Genomic DNA, 20531 nt, shown 5'->3' with positions numbered 1-20531 from the left:
CATAATTAATAAATATTTTACTTTTAAACATTTAATAAATATAATAATAAAAATTAAATCCGCTACATAGAAGGTCAATCAATCAATAGAAAAAATCGAGTGCTGTTGAAGTAGAAAATGGCTGCTTACACGGTAAAATGTGCATCACTTGTCCCCAAAAGTAGTTGTCGATTTCATCGAATTTTCCAGGTATGAAACTTATCTTTTCCTGACATATTATTCATTTGGTGTTAGAGAATGCTGAGATCAGTTCTGTTTTACGATGTACGAATGAACAAGCCTTCTTTTTGATATTCCAAATCGATAGGAACTTCTACTATGTACGAGGAACCCATACATACTAAAATGCAGCAAACCTTTGACCAGAGAAAATAAAGGTAGAGAAGCGACACTCCGTACAATTAACGTGCAGACGGCCTATACCGATGTGAGGACAGAAAATGTGACTCTCCTGCTAGTCTCGGGCGCGGGCCAGACTGTATGCGGTATGAACAAAAACATAATTAACTGGTTGTGTAGGAGACTAGCAGGAGAGTCACATTTTTCTGTCCTCTGCTGTCCTCCGGAGTGTCGCGGTCCTGCTTTGACGAGCGCGACTACCGTGAGATTGCAAATTCGGCGCTAACAACGCGTACGGCGCACAGTTCATTCATAAATTTCCACTCGGCAACAACAGATCGCCTCTGCAGCCAATCAGAGACAAGTGTGTGCAACGCAGTAAATACGCGACGTATCCTTACAATACGCGCTCGTCAAAGGTTTACTGCATTTTGGTATAGTACGGTATGGGATGATCTGTATACAAAAAGCTAGTGCAACGTCATTGCATGATTTCAATTAGAGTTTGCACTAAAAAATACAAGGCTCCTGTGTGGCTTAAATAGTTGCATGTTTGTCATAATATTAATTACGCAGCTTCTTGTACTTCTTGCCTAAACACCTATGCTTGAAATTGTAATTAATACTTTATTATTTATCCAGAATAAATAAAAATTCATTACCACATGATCCAAATCGGCGCACCCAAATAGAGATAGCACTTCAGTGCAAACTTAAATAGGGCAGCACCAATACGAAAATGTCATACCGATAAATGACGTGTCTGTTTTGCCCGGTTTTTAAAGTTTGCGTTGCGAACTAAGGAACTTCAGCAGTACTATTTCAATTTGCTATAGAAAAATTATCAAATTCGTGTACATCGTGGACGTGGAACATACTCTTTGCGTGGCTGTGCATAGTAAGCAGTTGTACGCAGATAGCCTCGCTAATATGGATGCGTAGAGTAGCATTGTTTTTGTATAGTACCGTACTAAAGTTAATTTTTTATTACTTCCGTTGTAGCGGGACGGCCGTTTGTCTAATATATGGATTATGAATGTCAGGATAACTGGTTGACACCAGTCCCTGGGGGACACTGTAATTTTGTGTGAAACGTGGATAAGTTGTGGGGGACAGAACCCCACTTACTGCCTTGTAAGGACACACTGAAGCACAATAAAATTTATGTCTCAATCAACCAGTTTTATTTACTTTGAGATCACAACAACAACAACAATCTACCTTCACCTACTCCCTACTACCCTCACCACAACCTAGCTCCCTCCCTCAGACATAGATATCTGAATCGGATCCTGAATCTGAATCAGCATGTAACACCCCTGAATCAGAATGAAAAAGAAGAATAAAGAATACTGCATTATCTGTTTATTTAACAAAATATCCCCACCCCCAGGTTATAAAATTAATGTTTTATTACGTAAGCCCGAAGAGTAGGCCTACACTTTAAAGTATGTGTGTATAATGTATATAATGTATTTGTGTAAAACTGGTTACAGAGCTTACAGTACACCCCTAGGTCATCATCCTCGGCCTCCTTCTCCTGCTGTCATATATCCCGTGGGTCAACCATGTGTGCTTTCCCTCTGGTACGCCCACACCCCGTACCCTCACATCAAGCAACACAAGGTAACGCTCCACCTGTCATGATGATCTTCACGTGCACCCTCATGCACGCCTTCTGGTCTACACTCAGGTAACGACGACACACGACCCCCTGGGTCGGATCCACTACACTCCTGGGTAGGGGCGTCCGTAACCAGTTTGTATATGTATGGGTGTGTATGTATATGCATGATCAACTTACCTCACAGAATATCACTAACCCCTGGCCTCTCTTTATGTGATCACACCTAATGCTTCATCTCCCTCCTTCTGTCACCACTCCTCTCCTATGAAGCCTGCAAGCACCACCCACGGGTGCCAATATCCCATAGGTGTGACACACATCTAGGCCTGTCCCCAGGGTATGGATATCTCTGTGCGTGTGTGTACAGAATGTTTGTTTACACATAAATATTCATAACACAAATAATTTACATAGTTCATGATACACAACATTATTCTCCCCTCCCCGGGATGAATTTGACATCCTTAATATAATATGAAAAATGTGGGCCTACATGCATAAAAATATCAATATGTTTTTATTTAACATGTTTAAAGTTGATGACACGGCGCATGAAGTATTTTATAATAATAAAATATCACATTAGCAGAAGGAAGATGATTTATTTTAAAGTCCTCCCAAAATTGCCATAAAATAATTAATTAACAGGACAGAGCAATACATCCCGTCCCTCTCAATCATGTTTGTCATGCTCAAAATTAGTTTTTCTCCCTCCTTCACTTCAACAATAATTATGATGTGCGACTTCATAATTATGCGCATGCGCAATATTTCAATCTCTGAAAATGGCGACTTTTCATTCTTCAAAATTTAGCTAAATAAAAATCAAAAATGATCAAAAATATTTCCACCACCTCCTTCTGCCAATCCTACTTCCTATACCTTCGGTAATATTATCAAAATGATCGGTAAAATACATAGAACATGATTATTAAATAATAAATAGAATTTTGTATCGCCAAAAATATGAAATTTGATGTAAAATCCTGACATGACATTTTGGAAAATGAATACATGCAAGCGCCTACGCACAATAAGCAAGCAAAATGATCACTGATACATGACTTCAAAAATGCAATTTTAAAGCCTAAATTTTGATACTGACATTTCGAAAATGTTCCAAAATGATTCCCTAACATTCGACTTTCTGATCTATAACATTTTTATGACATAATTAATAATAAAACAGCGAAAATCACTAAATATACTTGCCGTCAACACAAAGATATACAATCAAACCTCTCACCTGAATCAGAATGGCCCAAGCATCGCTTGCGTTAACCACGCCGCAAGCCACCCAGCCAGAACCGGTTCTGAGTTGAACGCGTAATGATGATTGGTCATCATTTTCATAATTTTAATTGGTCGGCACATGCGCTCAGCCTATATATGAATCACAATAAGCGCTAATTTTAAAAACGCGAATTTTATATAATCAAGCAAGTTAGTGATTTTCAGAAATACTTATTTTATTCAATCCCGCTTCACCGTGGTCAGGGTACGCGCTGGTGAATTGCGATCGCGTAAAGTGACAAGGTTAGCCTACTACGCGCGCGTCGACGACCAATGGGTTAACCGGCTTGTTGTCAGGTCCGTTGATCAGCCAATCAGCGTGATTGTTTATTTCTTCTGTGTACGCTCGTCTACGCTTGGCGCACAGCTCGGACCACGGAAGTAATAAAGAATTAAGTTTAGCTAGTACTAGGGACAGAATCATAAAATTAGAATTCATTCATTGTAGAATGTTATTAACTTATTTGAATAGTTGGAGAGAGCATACCATTCTGAACAAGATGATACCTCAATTAAAATCAGTCAAATATTAGCGAAGATATGCCATTTTATTGATTATTATGACGCAACTTCTTCTCCATCGTTGATACGTGACGACAGACCATGTAATCCATGTAGAGCCACGGTAAGGGTAATGTGGTCATGGACTAGTTTGGGCTCTTTGCCGGATGTGATTTAGAACTTGGGTTGATTGAGCTGTTGTTGATAATGTTGTCGGGTAGTCTTGCTAGCTTGTTTGCAGTTATATATAGTTTGTATGTGATTTCGTTTTGGATTTCATGCTGATGTAAGATATATTTAGTGTTTTGTTGCTGTTGAATGTTGCCAGGTAACGATTTCGGAATAGCTGATTCACCCAATTGAATTTGTTTCATAAGCACAAGTCTGGTAGCTTCACGTCTGTGTTCTAACGTGTCCCATTCCAATCCCCTGATCATGTCAGTGACGCTAGCATGACGGTCGTAACTGTTGCAAATAAATCTTGCAGCCTTGCGCTGTATCATTTCCAACTTGTAGATATACTTGGATTCATAAGGGTCGCAGACGCTGACAGCATACATGTACTCCAGGAGCGGCTTAACGAGTGCCAGATAAGCAGAGCTCTTGATTGATTTAGAGCACCCTCTCAAGTTACGCCTCAGCATTCCCAGGACCTGGTTGGCTTTTTTTTAACTTGATTGTCACAATGGGATTCTTGGTAATTTTCTGTTGAGTGTCAAAATATCAAGAGTGATTTGAATATAAGGGGATTGTCTCATCACAAAAAAATCATATATTTGGGTCAAGTGAAGTATAGACAACATATTTATGTAGGTTTCCTTGACAACCCTTTTCTTCTAAATTTCTATGTAAATATGTATTGTGTTTGGGCCCCAGTTTTTTAGGCCAATTTGGCTGACTAGCAAATGTGCTAAAGGTTTGCCTCTCATACCTATAACATGTACAAGTTTGCACTACACTACAGTAACAGGACTAACATGACTAAAAATAGTAGTAGATAAAATTGTAAATTTAAAATTTATAAAAATATTTTTTATAAATCGTCATAAATTGATGTAAATGAAATCATATTTTTTTTCATTAAGGAATCCGATCAATGTTTGCACAGTATTTTTGTGAGACATCAGACGTACATCAAATTGCATTCTGGAATCTGAATACGAGGAATGTCCATGATGATATCAAATAATTCAGATTTTTTTTAATTCGCGATATAATACAAATTTTATGGGTAATTATCGATTTTTACTTGCATTCAGATGCAATTTGATGTGTTTGATGTGCTCTTGTGTCCCATAAAAATACTGTGCAAACATTGCTATCCGATCACTTAACATTTCCATATATAGGTGTATGTATTTCTGAAGATATGACAACAAAACTGTTGAATTGGTTTTGAACATGGTTTACCACAGTTGAGAGTAATAATCAGTAATTCACCAGATTTTTAATGATATCTTTAGAAATATACTGATTTGGCATGCTTAATTTCAATATATAATACCATGTCAATTCAACAGATGGTGCCCACATTTACCCTCAGCGAATTTCTTTAGATTTCACTCAAATGTTATATGGTTTTTAGGGTTGTCAAACTTGTATTTTGGCAAAGGACTTGCACAATATTGCACAATTTAAATGGCGCGGCGATTCCACACACAAGTGGGCAACCAATTTTATTTTCATGAAATTGACTATCAAATTGTTTTTTATTGCCTTATTGCCATTTCCAGGTCTTTAGGTCTCCAATTTCTTTTGTAAACATGACTTCTCTTGCACTGGTTTGTTTTATGTGAAATGTTTGATACTGATTGTTTTTGTTGACTTAATTGACTTTTAATTTGTTACAGGCATGCCTCCCTAGCACAGCAAATGGCACCTATTTATTATCATCACAACTACCAAAAAGATGTCTACAAACCACAGCAGTTTGTCACAAAACAGTAGCAGGAAGGATCAAGAGAAGCAAAGGAGAGAAGCCAGTTATGTATGAAGAAATCAATCCTCCTTTTACTATAGGAGTAACTAAGGGATGGACTTCCCAACATACAGGTGAGAAGGAATAGGGGACAATGATCAGTTGGTTTTAAACATCTTCCCTCAGTCTGTACAATAAACAAAAGAGTTTGTCTGTTAATGGGTCAGTCTGATTCAAATTATCTCTGAAGAACTTCACTGGTTTCTGGTAAAGGAAATCATCATCATCGTCTACGCTTTCTGGCTATGTTGTCATTGCGCACTCTACTACTGCTCTCCAGGCTATTCTGTCATTGGTCTGTGTAAGAGTTTGTTCATCTACTTTCTGCATTTGCGCCACCCATGTTGGTTTTGGGCGTCCGACAGGACGCTTAGTTTTTCGTTGAAATTCAGCTAGGGCTTGACGTGCTGGGTTTCTTCTGGGAATCTGTATAGATGACCTACCCAGTTTAGTCTTCTTCTTTTGATGGTTTTGCTTCATGGTTCAGTATTTGTGTTTGTATATAAATCAGCATTTGTCATTTTGTCTAGTTTTGTGATGGATATTGTTCTTCTAAGTAGAGTTCTTTGAAATACATCTATTTTGTGTTCAAGGAAAGAAAAGAAAAGAAAAGAATCATTTTAAAACCTCTTGCTTGTTTACTAGTGTCTTTATAAGAACTAAACAAGTCCATATTATTTATTTAAGATTCTTAACCCTAATGTCACCGGGTGCTACAAAAGACTACTGCCAGGGCGCCACACCTTCAGCGGGGCAGGTGGGAAACATATATATTACTCCTAACAAACAACCCTCAGGCTGTTAGGGTTGTTAATGTTCCATTTGAAGATTGCAATTTAGTTTGATTCACATCAGATCATATTCATTTACTGAAGATGCTGCCTTTAGTAATGGTGCTCTTAAATCTGGAATTTTCTGCTACTCTTGGTCAGACAATCAAAGTATTTTGCTTCATTCAAATTATATCAGCTTTAAGTTCCAATAGATTTATTCTAATAGTCTGCATTGTTCTTTCCATTCGCCTTTTTTGTTTTGTACAGCGATATGTTCTATTTTAACTGCACTATGTACTAAACTGGCCTCATAAAGAAACTTATAATTTGTCACCAGGTCATATCTTCAATTCCTGTCCATAAAAATGAACACAAATTGAACACAGGATTACTTCAATACTCTACTCTAAACACTGTTCAGTAACTAAACAGTTGTCCAACTGATACAACAGCAAAATGCACTGACATGGAACAGCTTCCTGGACCACATTTCCAATAATTGGCACCCAACACAATAAATCTATGAGTAAATGGAATATTGTGGAACAAGACCTGTTTCCTGAAGAAAGTGTGTGAAAATCAGAAGCAGCCCGCTCCACATTATTCCACTTACTCTTTGGAAATAATCACCTGTGTTAGGATCTTAAACGCATTCTCACATATTTCTTTTCTCTGTGAATGTGGTCCCGGAAGCTGTTCTGTGTCAGTGCATTTTACTGTTGTGTCAGTTGGACAACTGCTTTGTGTTTTTGTCTTTGTGTCTTTGGCCGGTATTCACAAAAGGAGACTAACTTTAGTCCTGGACTAAATCGGAGGTTTAGTCCAGGACTAAAGTTATTTGGTATTCACAAAAGTGGACTAGGCTTAGTCCTGGACTAAAATGATGCAAAAACGGCACCAAATTTAGTCCACTGAGAGGGCAGGTTTAACTTGTGGACTAAGCGGTGACCGGTGGCTGTGAAATAGCAGTTTTGGGCACTTTTTTAAGCATTTTGTTGAATAAAAATACTGTCAGGGGCAAACAAAGTGATCAGAACTTTCAAACTTACTGCAGCTTTGTAAATGTTATGAAAGGTCACCTTGGAACCTACGTAAATAAGTTTATAGGCCGAGTTTCGTTCACCAAACCGGGAATCGGGCCGCGAAACTACAAGAAAGGCTGAAATTTCCGGTGAGTATTGTGATTATTTGTTCATTTTTTTAATTTAAAAAAACGAATTAAAACATCTGTGACGAAACATCATTAACATGTAAATTAGTAACGCCCCGCCCATCAACAGTTCCCGGAAGTGCTTTATTAATGCCCGTAATTAATTGGAATGTTGACATGTAGCCATAGCCTACCTACCGCCAACTTACTCGGGTAAAAATGCCCAATTTTTCCATCTAAAAATGCATTTTGTATATTTTCGTTCGTGTAAGATTTAACGGAGACTGTGGTCTGCAAAGTAATGAAGCATAGACGTGAATTAGTAGCCAGGTATGCCGTAACCAGAGCTATTTTCAACCTTAAATTTTCATGCCACGTAAGCTTACGCATTCACGTAGTAGGTATATATGTCCTGATGTATTTGCCATACATCATGAAATGCTAGCCTACATAATTATACATGTATAAACAAGTAAAGGTAAACACTGGATCACGGCGATCAGAAGGACATCATAACATGGTTAGGTTAACTAGCATGACTAGGGTACACTCTGATTTAGACTCCATGTCGCAGCGCGATGCGATGACATCGCTGATGCTGCGATACTTCTATGAAATCTGAGCAGCCAGGTTTTTACAAGCTTGCATGCTCGACGGTGAAAATTCTCAGGGTGTGGTGGAAATTTTGTCGGGGATGAAAGTTGAACTTGCGTCGCAATGCGCTGCGATATCGTGGCCATGCTGAATGCATGCATGCTTGTGATTGGCTGCTAGAAAATCAAGGTCTGCAGAATGACTATAAAAGGAGATGCAGACCCACATGCATGACATGAAAAACATTGCAGCATCGTGCGATGAAATTAAAATGAACATTTTATTTCATTGTGTGATGCCGCAATGGTTTAAAAAGCATCTGCATAGCATCATGCTGCAATGTGTTGTGGAGTCTGAATCGGACTTTAGGGATGTCCTTCTGATCGCCGCGATCCAACGCTTATGCTGGTTTCATACTACCATGCCGCTTGCCGCTGAGCGGCGTGGCGCACGCGCATTGCAGACAAAAGAACACAATCAAGGCTTGTCAGCGGCAAGCGGCAGGAAAGTATGACGGAGGCATTAAAGCCCGATCCTGACTCCACTTCGCAGCGCGATGCGATGCTTTTCAAACATCGCAGCATCGCCCGATGAAATTAAATGTACATTTTAATTTCATCGCGCGATGTTTTAAAAGCATGTGGGATCTGCATCTCCTTTTAAGGTCATTCTACCGACCTTGATTTTCCAGCAGCCAATCAGAAGCGTGCACGGCTGCGATATCGCATTGTTCAACTCCATCGTGGACCGAAAGTTCCACAGCGCGATGAGAATTTTCACCGCTGAGCTCGTAAACACCTGGCTCAGATTACAGTTTTTATAGCATCGCGCTGCGATGTAGAGTCAGGACCGGGCTTAACTGGTATAAAGCCATAATAAGCAGTGTTGGTACAGTAGTGATCACCCAGGCTTTATCCACCCTGATGTGGCAGTGACGTAAGTGCCCATTTCATTGGGCGCAGCTACAAATCGAAAGTGTTTGCTCAAAGTGCAGCTGGCGTACACACGCACATGCTTAAAGACGCTGCATATAGATGCACATGCGAAACAGCTAGCTGCCTTCAGCGGTGTCCGAGTGCTCTTGCTGATAATCTCAAGTTCCCGTAAAAAGAACTACACTGTGTTTCATCTCAAGTTTAGGGTTATGCCATGTTGGATTTAGTGGTGGCAGACTCGAATCAATGCATTCACGCGGTTTAGTCACCAGCGCCCTTCTACGTGTGTGTAAACATTCAGCGGGATTAAGATTGCGCACAAGATAGACTACAGGTCATGATTTGTTACCTTGCTTGACCGGCGAATGAGGTGTTGATGTATTAAATGATTGATTTGGCCAATCAGAGCCTTGTTTATGCTAAAACAGTGCCAAATCTCAGACCGCTGAAAATTCTGCTGGATTTCGTAGTGGCAGATTCAAATTTCTTGAAGTATAGTGAATCTAGCATATTTGGTGCAATAAATTCGCACAAAGCGCGCACAAATTTGCACTTTTGAGGTTAAAATGGCCAAATATGAGGTTCGTGTGTAATTACGCTCACACACGCTTGTACACCCCCGCATGTACACCTACGCACACGAGTGCGTACCCACAATAACTTTGCGCACGCAAGTGTATACCCACAATAACTTCGAGTGCATACCCACAATAAATGCATACTGGCGGTACCAAAAATAACTTGCACACACAAACACTTTCAGATACACACATACCCGGGATAGCACAACAAGAATGATATGTAACCTAGTGGCCGGCATGCTGGGCCGGGGCATACCTCATGCAGGGGACTTGACATAACATAATGCCCATGGCACTGGTATGCAGGGGATGGGGTGTATATAAAAGTGGGTGTACCGTACTAAATACATTTAGCAGGGACATGGTTAAAAATTCGTGAATTTAATGTGTGTTTTCATTTAAGATCCACATGACCCCTGTGGATGTTACAAATATTTTCCACAAGGAGCAGTGGCAGCGCCAGGAATTTTTTTTTCAGGGGAGCATTGGGGAGGGGGGCAAAATGAATTTCAGGGGGGGCAAAATTGCCGCAAAAAAGTGGGAATTTATGTGATTTTGGTGGTTTTGCCTCAAAAGTGGGGGGCAAGAAAAATATTGGGGGGGGGGGCTAATTCCCCCCTTTCCACTCCCCGTGGCGCCGCCACTGAAAAGAGAGTATGAATTTTAAATAGAATGAGTGCATTAGGCAGCTTCATTGAATTCCATACACCCTCTGATAAAGATTCAGCATCTGAGGGAGTGTGAGTTTCAATTTTCAAAATCTTTTACAAGGGGAGTGTGGACTTTAAATGGCTTAGCCCAATATTACTGGTAATTTGGTTTATTTCAACTTACAATAACAAAATGTCTCAATTACAAGTTCAATTTCATGGAAAAACAGTATAGGCCTAAAACTTGCTAGTGCTACCAAGTAAGTTTTCATGATAGGACAAATGTTCAAATATTTGATGGTATCTATTTTATTTTTTTGTTTTCAGTTGTTTCAGAGGTGCAAGACATTGGTTGTACTGAAAGCTACATTGGTTTGGTTGCACTGAAAACTGGAAATTACGGCCTAAGCCGTAACCTAAATCTATAAATGGTGAGCCTTTTTTAACATGTTTAATACAATGTAAGAACAATGGAAACATGATAAAAGGATGTCAATTCTTTAAATTTTGAGAAATCTGGAAATTTGCATGATTTGAAACCAACATAGACTCATGCACAGTCCACTGTACACTATTACACCCCACTCCAAATGCCCACCCCATACCAGCATAGTCACCTTTTCAACATCACCTGTGAGCATACACACACCCACCCACAGTAATATTGGGCTATTCCATTTAAAATCCACACTGCCCCTGTGGAAGATTTTCAAATGGAATTAACACATTAGGCAGCTCCATTTGAATTCCATTTGAGTCAGTATGAATCTTCCATAGAAGGAGAGTGAGTGTCAAATAGTGTTGGTTAATGTGCTAATTCCATTTGAAATTCATACTCCCCCTGTGGAAGATATTTCTAAATCTTCAACAGGTGGTGTGTGGACTTTGCCCAATGGCTTAGCCCAATATTTAAAATTGGGCTTGGTAATACCATGATGAATACTGGTTATTTGGTTATAAACTTTTATAATAACATGTCTGAATTCCAAGTTAAATTTCATGACAAACTGTTTGAAACTTGGTTTTCATCACAGGAAAAATGTTAATTTTGTGTTCAAAATGTTTGAAGATGATACCTATTTCTAAAATGTTGCTATTTTGTTTTCAGTTGTTTCAGATGTGCCGTGAGACATTGGTTGAACAGAAAGCAAGAAATTACAGCCTTAGCCTAAATCTATAAATGGTGAGTTTCTTTTAACATGTTTAATATCAATGTTACTGGTAAGAACCATAAAATCCATAAAATTTTGATATTTTAATGAGATGTAAATTTTTTCAATTTCATAGTAAGTTTTGAGAAAACTGGAAATTTACATGAATTGAAACCTACAATCACATTGTAACATGTTGTAATTCCCCGAGACTTGTAACGACTCAACTCGGACTCGACCTATCATTTTGGGATTTGTCACTTGACTCAAGTTTTAAATCCCAAATGACTCCAACTTCAGGTTTATTCTCAAAATCCCAAGTGATGACTCACTTTATTTAAAGGGGTGTACATAGCCAGATTGACAGCCTCATTCCCCCTCCCACATTATCCTATCAAAATAGAGATTCGGTACCAGAAGAAAACTCATATATTTATCATAATGTCAGTGAAATTTTGGGCCTGAAATTTGTCCTGTTTAGAAAGAGCCCCAATATTATGAGTTTTTTTAAAACTACTCTATTTCTTTCTTTCCTGTTACAGGTATCTTCAAGCATGATGAGTAGTAACATTTGACACCACCAGTTGGATGACTAAAGATGTTTGTGCAAGATCTCGTCTGTGAATATTTTTAAAGGAAATCAATGTACAAATGATACATAAAATGTTAAAGAACCACTAAATTTGATATAGATTGCAAAGTTGCAGTGAACATTTTTCTGGACTATTCCAGTAAATCAGCATAATCATGCCTCTTCATTAAAAAAAAAAAAAAAATGTTTGTTATTTAATTATTAATACAATTTGAATTTGTATATTTTAATGCAACTTTCTATAGTGGCAGATTAAAGTTTGAAGTTGCTATTATTGATCTTGTTATTTATTAAGCCAAAGCAGATAACCGTAACCTCTTTTCTTGTTGACATTTGTTTATTAATCTTTAGCTGCCCAAAATGCAGTGTAGTTACTCAGTGAACATTTTGTCTGTTTTCGCCATGGTAGTACAGGGCGCTATTGGGGAATATTTGGGATCTAGTTTTGCTACATTATGATTAGTGGAACCAATGTTTTTTTGCATCCTTATGCCTCAACTGATAAGACTAGAATTGGTTCTCCATTTTTATGCCCCCTGTGCTTCCCATGAGGGGTCGAAGGGTCATGGGGCCAAAATTTCAAATTTGTTTTATCATGTTGCAATCCATCCCTCAAATTGTTTGTTCCTCTCATTGCTTGGAATAAAAAAAGTCAACTGTCATTCTGAACTAATGGTTAGTTCAGGAGTTATAGAGTAAAATAGGTCAAAGGTCAAATATCACATGCACAGTCGCCAAATTTTCAAAGTGCACCGATTTAATCACAACTTGTCTCAAAATACTCCTCTGGGCAAACAAAATAGTTTAGGAATTCGTTTGAGAAATGTATAACCTCAGAATAGATGAAATCACATGCTGAGTCAAAGGTTATGTATGCACATTCTATTTGACTTTGACTGCATAAACTCTGAACGGGGACATGACTATGAAAATTTGTACCAAATTGTGAATTAAGTATATGTTTGAGATTTCCTATAATAAGGGACCGTTCACAAACACTTGTAAGGGGGGCTGATGCAAAAAGGGGGGCCCCCCCTTTACAGACCTCGAAAATTTCAGGGCCCCCTTTTTTTTTTTTTTTATTATGGGTCAACCCCATAGAAAAGCATATAACCTCAATTTTTCCAGGAAAATTTGTGGTAATTTTTTTCAGGGCCCCCCTTAGGAGGGTCAACAATTTTCAGGGCCCCCTTTTTCCATCAGCCCCCCCCTTACAAGGGAGTAATTTGACCTATCTGACCTTATAACTCCTGAACTAAGAAAAATATGACCATTGACTTTTTTATTCCCTGTGATGAGTAGAACAATTTGAGATACATAACAACATGATGGGGCTATTTTTAAGTTTTGGCCCCACAGTGACCTTATATTGATACATTTATATTATCATCAGCAAAATCGATACTTAGTTAGAGACATTCCTGTAAAATTTAAGATATTGATGTTCCTGGTAAACATGTTAAAAAACAGAAAAAATAATAATAAAAAAATGAAAACCATAATAACTTATGTGTGGGTGTGTGTTTATGGTCATTTGAATTTTGGTAAGTTGGGTAACATAATATTAATTTAATATACCGTAAAATTCCGTCTACAAGCATATATATGCCTCTAAACGAGGTTTTTTTGACACAAGAGACAAGAGGCAGACACTCTCAACAAAAACGTTATTTGGTGTTTGAACAACTATAACTGATAAAGGCGGCTGTATAAACATGTATTGTAAGACCAATCTATTGCAATGTTTTTGAGAAGGGTATTGGCCTTTCATATCTTTCGTTAAAAAAAACCTCGTTTAGAGGCATATATGCTTCTAGACGGATTTCTACCGTATTTCACGTTTATGAATATTACCGAGGGGACTAATCAGAAGTCGTTATTTGACGTATGACAAAATTGACAGAAGTGTTCTGTCCCTATATTTCAAAACAACGTTTTTTGGCTGAAATTCTATTTACCAGAAAGTTGTTGAACTCATCATTGCAAAACAAACATCTATTTTGGACATACGCAGTTCTGGTTCTAAGCCGTTGTTTATCATGTTTATATGCAATGGTATTTTGTTACACATCTTATTGTTTAATTAAGGCAGGGCTGGCAATAAGTTTTCATGATGAATTTTGTCCTTAGCCCGCTATGCAATAATTCTGAGCCGGGGGATTTCCAAATGGCAGATCAAGAAATAACCGCCCCGCGCTTTGCCAAAATCCCCCCAATGCATATGCCAAATATTTGGAATTGGCATATTTAAGCCTTTTCGCTGTTTTCCTAAGACTTTTACAGCGCTTTATTAAAAAAGGTGCCCCATGAAAGTGTGGCAAAACTCGCTTTCCTCTTCCCCTTATGTCTTGCCAAAAAATAGCTTGTGCCCCCTTTCAGCTGACCAAAATATCACCACCCCCCATGTTACCCTCCCCAGAGCTCATAATTATTGCACAACCAGAAAATAATAGTTTTTTAAATGTCCCGGTTAAATGTAGACATTCCACTTGTATGTCTATTGAAAATTTGATGAGCAGGTGGAGGGGAGATGGGGTAAGGGCCAAGAGCCGCTTGACCTCTACTGCAATATACGCCCCTTGGGATCTTCAAAATTTCTAAATTACTCAGAATTTTAAATCACAACAAAGTAAGCCTATTCCTCTTAACCACGAGAAAGCCCTTTTCTTCCTGCAGTCAGTGCCGCCGAGAGCCATTACCGTGCGGGTCCGGGGATAAAATGATCGCACGGGCCCTTTTTTACGGCCCCTGAGGTATCTTTTAAATTATTTGCTTTTATGGACCCATTAAGGTATGCTTTCTTTATTTTTTACGGGGCCCCCTAGGACCCCGGGCCCGGGGGTAACACCCCCTAACCCTCCTTGTCGGCGGCACTGCCTGCAGTACACTATACATTACGGGCAATAACCAGGAGCGAATCCAGTTCCCACGGTCCCTGTACTCCCGTGTATGATTATCTGCCGTTATCATGGTTATTAAGGGGCTGTGCAATAATTATGAGCCCTGGGGGGAGGGTAAAATTGGGGGGGGGGAAGAAATTTTTGGCGAGCCAAAAGGGGGCAAGCAATTTTTGGCAAGCCGAGAGGGGGGCAAGCGATTTTTGGCACACATTCACGGGCGCCTTTTTTAATAAAACGCTCTAAAAGGCTTAAGAAAACAGTACGGAAACGCTTAAATATGCAAATTTTCCTGCTCGCTGCGCTCGCAACATACATAGGCCTATAGACCATTTAAAGTTTGCAAATTGGGATCCCAAAATTTGGCATGTTCAAGGGGGGGCAAAGATTTTTGGCCGGCCGAGAGGGGGGGGGCAAGCGATTTTTGGCGGGCCGAGAGGGGGGGGGGCAAGCGATTTTTGGCGAGCCGTTTGGAAATTTTACCCCCCCCGGGGGGCTAATAATTATTGCACTGCCCCTAATGCTCGTCGGAAGTTTTGTAAAATATGGGATGATTTCTGGGACGCACAAAAAAGTTTCATTTTTCAAAAGAAATTCGCAGAATGGTGCAAAAAGGTGTTCTTCGTCTAAATCAAGTAAAATAAATGTGCATAATGTATGTCCAATTATTTATCATGCACGCAATATTGCTCGAAATGCTTATTTTAACTCGGTTTCGAGACTAGTTGTCGGCCCTACGTGTTCCTGTCCAAAAAAGCATGCGAAGGTTTCGCGAAATCGATTTAAAAGTTGTTTTTGCTCTGAAATGTTCACAAAATATTCAAAAAGGTGAATGTTTTCACTTTGACCAGGCAATGTTGATAAAACTGTTGCAAAATTGTACAACTCCGATCGATCATATCCCTGGAGCTCATCTCAGAATTGCCAATATATGCCTAATCGAATTTGCCGTGATACATGGGGTGAGCGAAGCACGAGCAGGTAAAATTGGTCAAACCTGGATCCGCTCTTTCTGGCAATAACTCCCCTGTTACTGCCCCTCCGCCCTTCATTAATATATACGCTATATAAAGCCTACGATTACTAGCCATGCTACTAAATAGGCACTAGGCCTACTGTATAAACGCATGCCCTGTTTAATGTAACTATTTGTTTTGGCAGCCGTTCTTTCAAAATCCCGTTGGCCTACTTTAAATCAAAAAGAAAATAGCCTATAAAGAAAGAAAACCCATAAATAAAATATAAACACATAAATAAATATGTATTAATGTATAACAGTAGGCTAAACAGGGTGTTTCAAGATCGATGATATGCGGCCTCTGACGACGCTGTTGCGCATGTGCAGTTCAATTAGTCCGTGGATTGACCTTTAGATCTCGCGTTAGTCCAGGTCTAACGCGCAATCTGAAAAGTTAGTCCGCGGATTAACTTTCAGATCGCGAGTTAGGCCTGGACTAGTTAGTCCAGCTTTTGTGAATACCAATTAGTCCTGGTCCGTGGATCATCCTTAGACCAGGACTAACTAGTCCCGGACTAGGGATAATCCAGGACTAAAGTTAGTCTTCTTTTGTGAATACCGGCCTTTGTGTTTAGAGTAGAGTATTGAAGTAATCCTGTGCGTAATTTGTGTTCATTTTTATGGACAGGATTTTAAGATATGACCTTGTGAAAAATTATAAGTTTCATTTTGAGGCCAGTTTATATTATACTCTGATCACCTTACTGTTACTTAAATTATGAATGAATATGCACCACTAGAATTTAGTAGAAATGTGAATTAAATCTACAGAACTTCAGAAGTTGACATTGAAATTTAGATTTATTTTTTCATATCTTTGTAATCAATATTTGTTTTGTTTATTTTCATATCATTTACAGCCAATCTTGAAGGAGAAGATTACAAAGCAGAACGTATCCTAGAAGACATGTTTATAAGACGATTTCTCTTCGGAACATTTCATAATCTCATTGTATCGGAAGTAGTCATCAAGCGACGAGCTAATCAGATAATCCTGGCCTGTATGATGTTAAGATCCCTACCACCCAAGCAATATTACTTCTTAATAGGTTACACCGAGGAACTGTTATCTTACTGGTATAAAAGTCCTGTAAAGATGGAAATACAGCTGGTACTTGATAAACCGATATACAAATGGATTTAGTGTTTTCATATGGATTGTAGGAAACTGTTAATGATAGACTTCAGGACTGATCAATATTTAAGTGGAGGAATGAAAGAATTTTGAGGAAATGCAGTTTTCAGAAAGGAAGGGGACTGCAACATATGTAGAAATTTGAAGGAAAAGGAAAGTTATACCATGCCGACCACAGACATAAGTGGTCAGTCCCTTGTCTATAACCATAAAACCAATACTCAGAAGAATTCCATTTTCATATATGCCACTAAATGAGGGGTTTTTGATGAAAGAGACAAAAGGCAGATATCCTCCACAAAAACATTATTTAGAGTTTGAGCAACTAAACTGCTCAAATAAAGAAAGTCCGCAGTCATGTAACACGTCTTACACTAAAACCTGATCTTGTTATGAAAATTTGATTGATACGGTTGCAGGCAGAAGCTTGTTAGCTCCAATTTGATACCACATTTGCTACCAAATACTCAAAAGTGACAAAGACTGATACCAGTTTATGGAATTTGGTGCATTTTCAAAAGTTGCAAATCAAAACGATACACGCGGTCGAAATTGCTTAGCGTGGCAATGTGGTCAAGCTTGCTTGCCCACGATGAACCCATGTCGACTATCCCAAGTGCGCGCTTTATTCAATTGTTAATTTCAAACGCATGGATTGCTACAGTGCTTTACTGATGAATACTAGGGCACGATCGATCGATATGACCTAGCGGTTGTTTCGGCTATGTCAATGGTCGCGCTGTGCCATTCACCTCTACAGGTCCGCGTGGTCCGTTTTTAATTTGCAACTTTGGAAAATGCATCAAATTTCATATACTGGTATCAATCTCTGTGAATTTAGTGTTTTGGTGGCAAATGTGGTATCAAATTGGAGCTAACAAGATTCTGCACACGACTTTATCAATCAAATTGTCATAACAACATCAGATTTTGGTGTAGGACGGGTTACATTAGTGCGGACTTTCTTTATTTGAGCAGTTTATATTACTGATACAGGCGGCTGTATGCACATGTAATATTGTAAGACCAACCTATTGTATTACGTATTATAATGTTTTGTGAATGTGGAGGGTGTCTGCCTTTTGTCAAAAAACTCTTGTTAAGAGGCATATATGCTTGTAGACGGAATTCAATGGTATGTTGCCAATGCTACAGTAAAAATATAGAATGCTAGCAGGCAGCAATCACATGGTTCAACACCAGTGATAATGCTTAGATTCATGCAAAGATTATTTTCTGAGATTAATCATTGCTAATTCTCCTAAAGAAAACACACACTAAAAATCTGATTGGATCTACAAAATACTGCACAACAAATCAGAAGAATTTAAAACAGTTGTTTTAATGAACTCATTTGTAATTGATGGTATTCAAATTTGTTGGCCTGATGACTTTGATTTTAATAACATAACATAGCCATTGTCAGGTGACTACTGCTCTACTATACGCAGCATTGGTCCAGAAATCTGAAGATCTTGGGTTCTATTTCAGAGTTTCAGTGAATCATTTCACCAAGTGTTATATCCATGTTAGTTATGTAGTGGTGTGAAATAAAAGCAGTATTCTAGACATACAACATTGAAGTGGCCATGTATTGTTGATTGAGGATGCATTTAAATCTTTCACCTGTAAAATATTTGACATTGATGGGGAACCATGGTTGACTATACTGGTTTGTTGGCACACTTACAGCGCAACTGCGAATAAGCATTGATGTACTACTGAACATGAGGTGAACCAAAATATTAAAGCACCAGATAAAGAAGTGCTGAAGTTGCTAATCAAGTGCAATTTAGTCGCATCAACCATTTTGGTCATTTGCAGGGTTTCTGTTTTATACAGGATTTTAATAGTCAGATATAATATATATAATATAATATGATAACCATAATGATAAGATACAAAGAAGAAATGTTTTATTTTAATTTGCAAAAAGTAAATGTCCATAACTTGATAAATTTTGAAGAAAAAAACCCAAAAAAACTAGCTTCTTTGGTTTGTAATAAAGTCGTAGGCCTATGTACCACTTATGACCTTTTATCAACAATCATGTTGGAGAAAGAAAGTTGTATCATGCAGTATGCACTGAATTATCATAGCCATTAGGTGGACACTCCTGATGAACTAGATCTTTGACAGCGAGTATTCCCATAAGGGGCATGCTGGATGTGCTCCTAATTGTGGATAAGTGAAGGTCAGTATTGTGCAGTAATAATAACATGTGTACAGGCCTGTCTGTATGAATACATGTGTTATTGACTGGGTAAAACGGGTGAAGATTAGGACAGGAAATATGACCCATGATTTTGGCTTTTTCACAGGTCTTTCTACATCAATTTGATAATGCACTGTCCACATAATGATTTCTACAAAACCTAGTCACTAATCTGTGAAATGCTTTTTAATGGTAACAAAATATAAAACAAAAATTTGATTTCCAAACTTGGGCCCAAGTCTAAAACTGAAAAACAAAATGCATCTCCATTGCAATATTCCGGGTTAAGAGCAAGAAAGTCATATCAACCAATAACCATTGAGCGTGTTTATAGTGGCTGTATGCAAAAAAATTACTGCAATTTCCATTGATTTTGTAGTACTTATACGCTACTTAGCGGATAAGCTGGCTCACTATAAACATGCTCATTGTGACGTCACATACTCCTTGGTTATACAGCTTTCTTGCACCATCTGGAAGAATGCAAATATTTTCCTTGCCCCCCTCCCCCAGTTTTTCCCCTCCCACTTTTGAGGCAAAACCCCAAAATTACGTGAATTTACACTTTTGCAGCAATTTTATGCAACATTTGTCGATTTTTGTCGATGTGTACGTGTACCATGGTGCATCTCTTGAAATCAACTTGCATGTTGAAAGTGATGTTAAATAATGAATGCGGTGTATCTTTTCATAACATCTGCCATTGTATTCATTTACCATGTTTACAAAAAATATTGGTTTGGCAATTTTGTTTGTGTTTTTAACAGATTTTCATAATTTATCAAATAATTTCAAAACATTTGAGAAACTGTCACTTACTCCAAAACAGGTATAAATTTAGATTTTTTTAATCTGTGTGTGATGTGTGTCTGTGACAAGAAATTTCACAGTAAAAGTCAAAAACATTATTTTACTATAATATAGTAAATACCAAATAGAAATATTATCCTTCTAATTTTACTGTGTTTTTTTTCTACCTGGGAGTAATGGAGAGCGATAATTAGTATAAGATTTTTAGATGTCCAATGTGAAATTTAATTCGTGAATGTTGCTACATGAATATGCTAATATCTCCATAATATGCATTAAAGGGGAGGGTAAA

At 38.3% G+C, this 20531-nt stretch overlaps 1 protein-coding gene and 1 long non-coding RNA gene across 2 annotated transcripts; both read left to right on the top strand.

Annotated features, from left to right (window-relative positions):
• Positions 1-104: 104 nt before the first annotated feature.
• On the top strand, positions 105-17387 carry LOC140158689 (small ribosomal subunit protein uS3mA-like). Its single transcript, XM_072181872.1, has 3 exons — positions 105-189; positions 5611-5812; positions 16940-17387. The coding sequence occupies exons 1-3, from the start codon at positions 118-120 to the stop codon at positions 17221-17223; spliced, it is 558 nt and encodes a 185-aa protein (XP_072037973.1). The 5' UTR covers positions 105-117; the 3' UTR covers positions 17224-17387.
• Positions 7840-12304, top strand: LOC140158226 (uncharacterized). The gene is made up of 4 exons (XR_011859732.1): positions 7840-7991; positions 10749-10852; positions 11530-11604; positions 12115-12304. It is a non-coding gene; the product is annotated as an uncharacterized lncRNA (long non-coding RNA).
• Positions 17388-20531: the final 3144 nt, after the last annotated feature.

Source organism: Amphiura filiformis, chromosome 8 (genome assembly GCF_039555335.1).
Source record: "Amphiura filiformis chromosome 8, Afil_fr2py, whole genome shotgun sequence".
NCBI lineage: Eukaryota > Metazoa > Echinodermata > Ophiuroidea > Amphilepidida > Amphiuridae > Amphiura > Amphiura filiformis.
This window is presented reverse-complemented; position numbering and strand designations above follow the sequence as displayed.